General features: G+C 50.5%; 1 protein-coding gene across 1 annotated transcript in view; it reads right to left on the bottom strand.

Moving 5' to 3' along the window:
- Positions 1-336: 336 nt before the first annotated feature.
- The window catches only part of COLQ (collagen like tail subunit of asymmetric acetylcholinesterase), a 34,310-nt gene continuing 27,452 nt past the window's right edge, over positions 337-7,194 (bottom strand). Inside the window, exons 13-17 of the mRNA XM_064277313.1 lie at positions 6,660-6,799; positions 5,529-5,648; positions 4,922-5,042; positions 2,975-3,077; positions 337-957 (exon numbers count right to left, since the gene is read on the bottom strand). Coding sequence (XP_064133383.1) covers positions 888-957; positions 2,975-3,077; positions 4,922-5,042; positions 5,529-5,648; positions 6,660-6,799 — 554 coding nt within the window. The 3' untranslated portion in view covers positions 337-887. The remainder of the gene's footprint in view (positions 958-2,974; positions 3,078-4,921; positions 5,043-5,528; positions 5,649-6,659; positions 6,800-7,194) is intronic.

The raw sequence follows: 7,194 nt of genomic DNA, 5'->3' as shown, positions 1-7,194 counted from the left end.
GTCCTAGACTGGGAAACCGGGCGTGGGCTCAGGGGGAGGTCACACTCTGCTAAGAGTCTTCTCAATAGGAAATGGACAGGAGGAGCATTCATAAGGCAGAGGTCAAAGTGAGGTCACAAGGTCAAGATGGTGACAGGTGGTAAAACCATGAGCCACCCCTTTGGGAAACATCCAGAAGAGGAAGGCCACAGCTCTGCAATTGTCTGTATGGCCAGCGGCCCAGCCTGAGCCCCCACCTTCTGCCTGAGGGGGAGCGTGGGTTTTGTGGCTTTCTCAGTATTTTTTCACAGTTGGGTGTCTTCCTAGGGGAGCCACGTGAGACTGTGCTGGGCTGTGGCCAACTGAGGGTCCCTCAGCAGGTTCAGAGCAGTGAGCCACACGGAGGGAGTCTGTCCATTCCCTGCTTTGTTCTTCTCCGGCTTCAGGGGGTCTGAGGGTGAGCTGCCCTGGGAGAAAATGCCAGCGTTTCCAGAGGTCAGAGGGCAGAGAGGCCTCACACCAGACCCCCAACAAGTTAAGAACTAAAATAGCCCTGCAGGGCCATGTGTGTCTAACAGTCCTAAGCCAAGGCCACGGCCAGGGTCAGCGACATTCCAGAAGAGGGAGGGCTTTGTAGCCAGCTCTTTGGCCAGTTGGTAGCAATGGGGAACATGGCTGAGTTGGACATTTAGAAGGTTTTCTGGTACTTTGGATTAAGACAGGATGCAGTGGTCCTGGGTTCTTCCAGCCAGACTGAGTTAAAAGCACATCTTAGCAGCAAGAGTTGTCCTTGTTTTTGTCACACAAAGGTTGGTGGAAACTGGACCAGGACAGTGCGAGGTTGGTTTGACGAGGTGAAGAAGCTGCTGCTGTTCTGTGGGATGCAGCCAGCCTTCTCCTTGTGCCCCTCATGTGAAATAGCGGCAGGGCGTGGAGTCGATGGAGCAGTACGGAGTGCACTGCAGGTCTCCATGTGACCTGAGGGGAGGCAAAAACACCGTCAGGGCATCACAGGGCAGCAGCAGAAAAGTGTCTGCCCAGCTCCAAGGACCAAGGACCAAGCCCACCTCTGGTAACTTGAGATCAAACCATCAGCGGTCACTGCCGCCACCTTCCTGAGGGCCAATGGCTCTATAAAGGCTGTTTCCACTCTCATGTAGGGAAAGGGGATTGAGGGAGTTAAGTCTAGGCCTCTGAGGTCCTTCTCCTTGAGCTCTGGCTCAGGGCTCTGGGTAGAAGAGGAATTAGTAGCCCTGCTAATAACACAGCATCTTCAAGGGAACCACGCCCTTTTCAGCACTGTCCAATAGAACTTTCTGTAAAGACGCAAATGTTCTATTGTTTTTGTTCAATATGGTAGCCACTGTCCACGTATGGCTATTGAGGACTTGAAATATGGCTCATACAACTGGGGATCTGAGTTTTTCATTTTATTTAGTTTGAATTAATTTTAATAGCCACGCATGGCTAGTGGCTATCATCTTGGACAGCGCAAGCCTATACCTCTGTAAACCCAAATAATAATCCCATAAAAAACCAAAACCAACCCAGTGCCGTCGAGTCAATTCAGACTCATAGTGACCCTATAGGACAGAGTAGAACTGCCCCATAGAGTTTCCAAGGAGCGCCTGGCATAATCCTATGGCAGTGTGTTAAACATACACACAATCAAAGGCATCCCTCAAGGCTTCTAGGGATTAGGTGGGTAACCACAGTGAGCCAGTAAGCCAGGCCCTACTCAGCCCTGTACTCCATGTCTGATTGTCCACACTCAGTTGTCTCCATGGAGCCATAAGCCAGCTCAGACCTTCTGCCAACTCTCTGGCAGTTACCTGTCAGAAGCCTTCCCTACTTCAGGGAGAGGGGCAGTGGATACATCTAAGTAGGGCCACCTGGCCAAGCCTAAATGGTCTTGGATAAGCATGGAGGGGTGCGGGGTGGGGGAGTTGAGAAGGTTCCCTTGGAAGAGAGTGCATAGAGGGAGTGGTAGAGAGACAGGTGTCTGTTCTCAGCCCTGGCTCAAGGCCTGGGTCCCGGCCTATGACAGGAAAAGTGCCTGAAGCAAAAGTTGAGGAAATAGGATTCACAAGAGACTTAGGAGATCTGAGGCACCAGCGGGTCCACTCTAGAGCCAAGGGACGGGCCGGACAGAAACTGGGGAGAGGGGTCAGCCTCCATATTTTCCCTAGAACATTATACAACTCTGGTTCTGTGAGAACTGGGGGGAAGGTGGCGCCATTTTGCATTTTGAATAAGCGCAGGAGGCCACATTTGGGGCATGGAATTAGCACCTCACGGGGGCCAGTGGCCCTCAGTTGGCTTGGGAGACGTCAGTGTGGAAAGCAGGACGTTAACATACTTGCCCTGAGCAATGTGAACACACAACTGAGTACCCTTGGAAATGACTAAAGGGGTTCTTAAAGTGAGTACCAAGTTCCTGGCCATGAACCAGCAAAATGAGATATTAATGCTGGTGTGGTCTCACTTGTGGCCACAGGCCTGCTGGACAGGGTGGGGGGTTGTTCTGGGGAATTCAGGTTACACAGGAGTGTAGATTCTTTTGAAATGCCTGCTATGTCTACCCTCCACTGGGCTCTCCGGCCCACAGCCCAAGAGACAATGTAGTCATAGTAACCACTGGGATGGGGGCTGCTCATCCAGGGGCAACAGCTAAGCTAGAGACTGCCCACCCTTCTGTCCCAGGGCGGAGCTGGTGGCTGTGTCTGTCCAGGACAGTGCAGCCACAGGCCTTGGTGGCATGCAGGCTGTTCTGAGTGGGTACACGGCGGTTATGTGTTTATTGTCTGCCTACTCCACCGAAGAGAAAACTCCCAGTGAGCAGGGGCCATGCCTTATTCATCACCATACCTCAGTGTCTAAAAAGCACCAGGAACGGGAGAGACACTCAAGCATTTGTGAAGGGAAAAAGGAGAGGAAGGAGGGAGGGAGAAGTGTCCTTTGGCCCTGGTCATAATAGCAGTGAGGCGGTCCCTACCCAGGGAGATAGGTCTCACAGGTCAGGTAACCAAAGTCAGAGCCGTCACAGTCCTCCACGCCCTTGTGCTGGTGACCATCTCCACAGTAGGCCCGGTGACAGCCTGAGGGGACACATAGAAGTGCTGCCTGAGAAGGGGCAGAAGGGACAGGCCTGCCTCAGCCTGCAAGGACTGTGCACCCAAAAGGCCCACCTACAGCACCACACCGCTGGAAGGACTGCCCCCCACAAAGCTCAGACTCCAGGTACTGCCCTCAGACCCCCAGATCCTGCACCGATGATGGTGGAACGAGAAGAAGGAGACCTAGCTCCAGCCCGCCCTGCCACACATTGCCAAAGGGCCAGGAGCAGGTTACTTGGCCTCTATGCACATAGGGACATGGCTCTGCCTCCCCTCCCAGGACAGCTGTGGGGGTCCCATGAGGTGAGGGCCAGGAGAGCGTCAGGCACAGGGATGGCACTTGGTGACTCCTGTCTATGAAACAGAACGCTTCCAGGGTGGGTGACACAGGTGGACCCAGTCTGTTTTCCTGGGGAGCCAGGTCATCTTCAAGGGGGGCCTCTGGTTTCACACGAGGGGAGGGTCTTGGGATGTGAACACCACCCTTATTGTTACAGGGCACAGAGACCCCATTAGTTCTTTCCTACTGTGTGGCCAAGGGCAGAAGGGACTCCAGGCCACACCAGCATCCTAGCAATTGCCATCCTGGGCATTCCAAGGGCATCCGGGGAAGGTGCAGCCACACGCGAAGAGAATCAGCAGCATGTGCCCATCCCTACTCCTTGGGCACGCCTCCGTCAGGGTGCGTATTCGTCCTTCCCTTGAGCTATTTGAGGGGAAGCTCCCTGTTTGTGCATCTACACGTCCCCAGCCCCAAGCCCAAGCCTGGATCCTCTAGCAAAAACAAAAAAACCAACCCCACTGCCATCGAGTAGTTTCTGACTCATAGTGACCCTAAAGGACAGAGTAGAACTGCCCCATAGGGTTTCCAAGGAGCACTAGTAGATTCGAACTGCCGACTTTTGGTTAGTAGCCCAGCTCTTAACCACTGCATCACCAGTGTTTGCATGCGTTCCAGCTCCTATAGTAGGGGCTTAAAAACTAAGCCTTGAATGAATTTAACACATGGATGCCAAACCCTTACTATGCTCCAGACAACCTACACTAACATTATTAGCTCATGGACTCTCTAAAGATACTGAGCGATCAGAACTGTTGTACCCATTTTACAGTTGAGGCAAGTGAGGCTCGGAGCCATGAGTCACCCTCCAACATCCCACTCATGGAGTAGTGCCTCCTCCCTGAGCCCAAGGGCGGGTTGTTGGCTATCAGAGCCTGCGTTCAAACTCTGTCTGACTCTAAAGCCTGCACTTTCCAGCTCACCTCGTGCCTTTGTCCTATGATTCAAAATAAAGAAAAATGCAAGCCCTCCAGCGCCTTGCCTCTTCCTGTCTGTCCTGTAACATCCCATAAGCCTGAGGGCAGCTCTGGCTGGGCCAGCCGCTGTCAGCAGAAGGGCTTTGCTCCTAGAGCTACAACTAGTAAAAGTGAGTACTGATTCAAATTCTAGGCCCTTCCTTTTGCATACAACATCATCCCTTTCACTCCTCCATACAACAAAGCCACAGTCTTTTGATCCTGGGATGTGGGTTTGCCAAGTAAAGAAGAAGAAGAATTGTGAGAAAAGGGAAGGCCTCGTGGCGCTACTCTTTGGGACAAAGGAGGCCTCTCTGGGGGCAAGATCCTTGACACCTACCCCCATTGATGAGCTTGGGTGGTAGGAGTTAATACTTGGCCTGAACTGCAGGGGTGGGGGACCCCCACAGCAGCCCAGGTACACTCCGTCTGGCTCTAGAACTATCTCAAACCCCCACAGGTGGTGTCTAGGGCTTCCCCCGACCCCCAACTCCATGGCTTCAGGCCCTCTGAGCCCAGGCCCCACTCACTGATGCAGGCGTCACCCATATCGTCGTTACCGTCGTCACACTCCTCCCCAGGCTGCAGGACCCCGTCCCCACAGGTGCCACGGTGGTCTACAGTGTAATCCACAGGGTAGAAAGGGGTCAACTGGCCAAAGAAACACATAACAGTTACCGGGAGATGACATGTCCAGGCAGCCACAAAGCAGGGCAGACCACTGGCCTTGAGGACAGATGCTCTGGGTCCAGGGGGACACTACTGGAGCATCCCTTGGCTTTCTGGGGCTGCCTCAGAACTTCCTCCTCTGGGTTGGGAAAGACACTTCTTTCCTGTTTCCCAGAGCTCTGTAGATGGGAGGAATGCTGGGCCAGATCAAGATGGCGGCCTGGCAGTTTGGGGATGTACAGTTTGAATCCTTAGTTATGGGCCCCCTCAGAGGCTCAAAAAGGAGGCTCTATTGGGATAGTTGCTCAGAAAAAGTGTGAAGGAGGATGCTTAGCTCTTCCATGGAAACAGGCAGCAGAAAACTGCCCTCAGGCCCAGCTGTTTGGCCTTCCCTTTCCTTTAATGGATGTAGCCCTTTCATGTATGGGGAAGTGTGCGGAAGGTCCTGAGGTGTCCTCCTTGGGGTACCTGGATGGGGAGCCAGCCAAGGCTATCCTTGAAGTACAGAGATCTCTGGTCTCTGCGGAAGGCAATGGCGTTTTGGGTGTTCAGCCTCTCAAGCTCCTCCTGGTTGTTGACCACAAAAATCTGCCAAAGAAGACACTTGTGAGGATTCCAGAAAACACTTCTAGAAAGGGTAGGGAGAAGGCTGGAGGAGAAAACAGAAACTCTATCCTTGGGCTGGTTAACCATGGGGACAAGGAGGAGGACTCCTCCTCAAGTGGGGACAAGGAGGAGGACTCTTCCTCAAGTGGGGAGAACCGTCTTTATTCCCACACCTTCTCAATCCAATTCCTCATATCTGAGTTTGATATAAAAAAAGTCTGCAGTGATTTAAAATTTTTTAATATTTTAAATGTTCCCAAGACTTAATAAATAAAAAGGTGATATTATCTAATCAAGTAATTTAACATCTAGAAATGATTCTAACAAAATTCTTACACTCAAAGATGTTCATTACAGTGTTATTTATTTATATTAATGAGAAGTTTGGGAGCACCCTGTAAATATCCAACAGCAGGGCACTGGTTAGATAAATCTTAGCACAACTATGCCACAGATGGGTAACTACGCATCCATTCAAATGGTGTTTATGATTAATTGACATCCAGGATTTACTTCAAAATAATCCAAGGGAAGGTGGACAGTAGTGAATACACATAAAGAGGAAACAAGATTAGCTAGCCATGAGTTGATCATTGCCAGGTGAAGGGGATGCAGAGGCTCATTACACTATTTGCTTAGCTTTTGTATTTATTAGAAATTTTCTTTAATAACAAGTTTGAAATAATATTTATAGAATGTAGAAATATGGGATTTCAACAGAGACAACTAGGCTGCAACATTTTTATACAATATAATCTCAACCATGTAAAAATTATTCTTTAAAAAGTCAAAGAAAATACCCCCACAATGGACCCACAACCAAACGGACAATTTGGTTTTCTTCTTTCGATTTTCTGATTTTCTATAACAAATGTGTTCCCAGCATAATGAGGGAAAATCAATTTTACTAAGAAGTGTTTACAAAGCCACGAGAGGATCGGGTGATAGGCCCTTTTTGATAGCCACCCCAGATTTCGCCCAGAAGAGCCTTACCACAGGAACTCGTGGGGAACTGGGCCCGTACCCAGATTCCCCGTAGGAAGGATTATTCAAATGCACAGGGGGTCCACACAGACATCTTCCTGGAGGCCCGGGAAATCCTCTTTCCCCTTTGGGTCCCATGACAAGTTGTCCTAGGAGGCAACAGACTGCTATGTTACTAGAGCCAAGGAAGAGAAAACCAAACAGTCCAAGGAGACATGAGCAACCTCCCTACAGAAAGATGGTTGAAATCCACGCATTTCAGAGTAAACCTGGAGGAGAGAAGTTCAAAGAGATGCTTTTGATCCAAGATAGGGAGCGAATTTTCTGCCGGTCCCTTAATTACGCTTGGTGGATTGCATAATTATTCCCAGGTCTCATTCTCCCTTGCCTCTATTTTAAAGACTAGATGGATAGAAATTTTACTTTCTAGACTCCCTTGCAGCTAGAGGTAACCATGTATCACAGTTCTGGCAAATGTGAGGTCTGCGGTGGAGGAAGGGTGGCCATCTGGGAACGTTTTCCTGAGAAGGAGAGAAACATAGCT

The sequence above is a fragment of the Loxodonta africana genome, chromosome 27, assembly GCF_030014295.1.
Source record: "Loxodonta africana isolate mLoxAfr1 chromosome 27, mLoxAfr1.hap2, whole genome shotgun sequence".
In the NCBI taxonomy this organism is placed as follows: Eukaryota; Metazoa; Chordata; class Mammalia; order Proboscidea; family Elephantidae; genus Loxodonta; species Loxodonta africana.
Note: the sequence above shows the minus strand (reverse complement) of the source record. Positions and strands in the feature narration are given on the sequence as shown.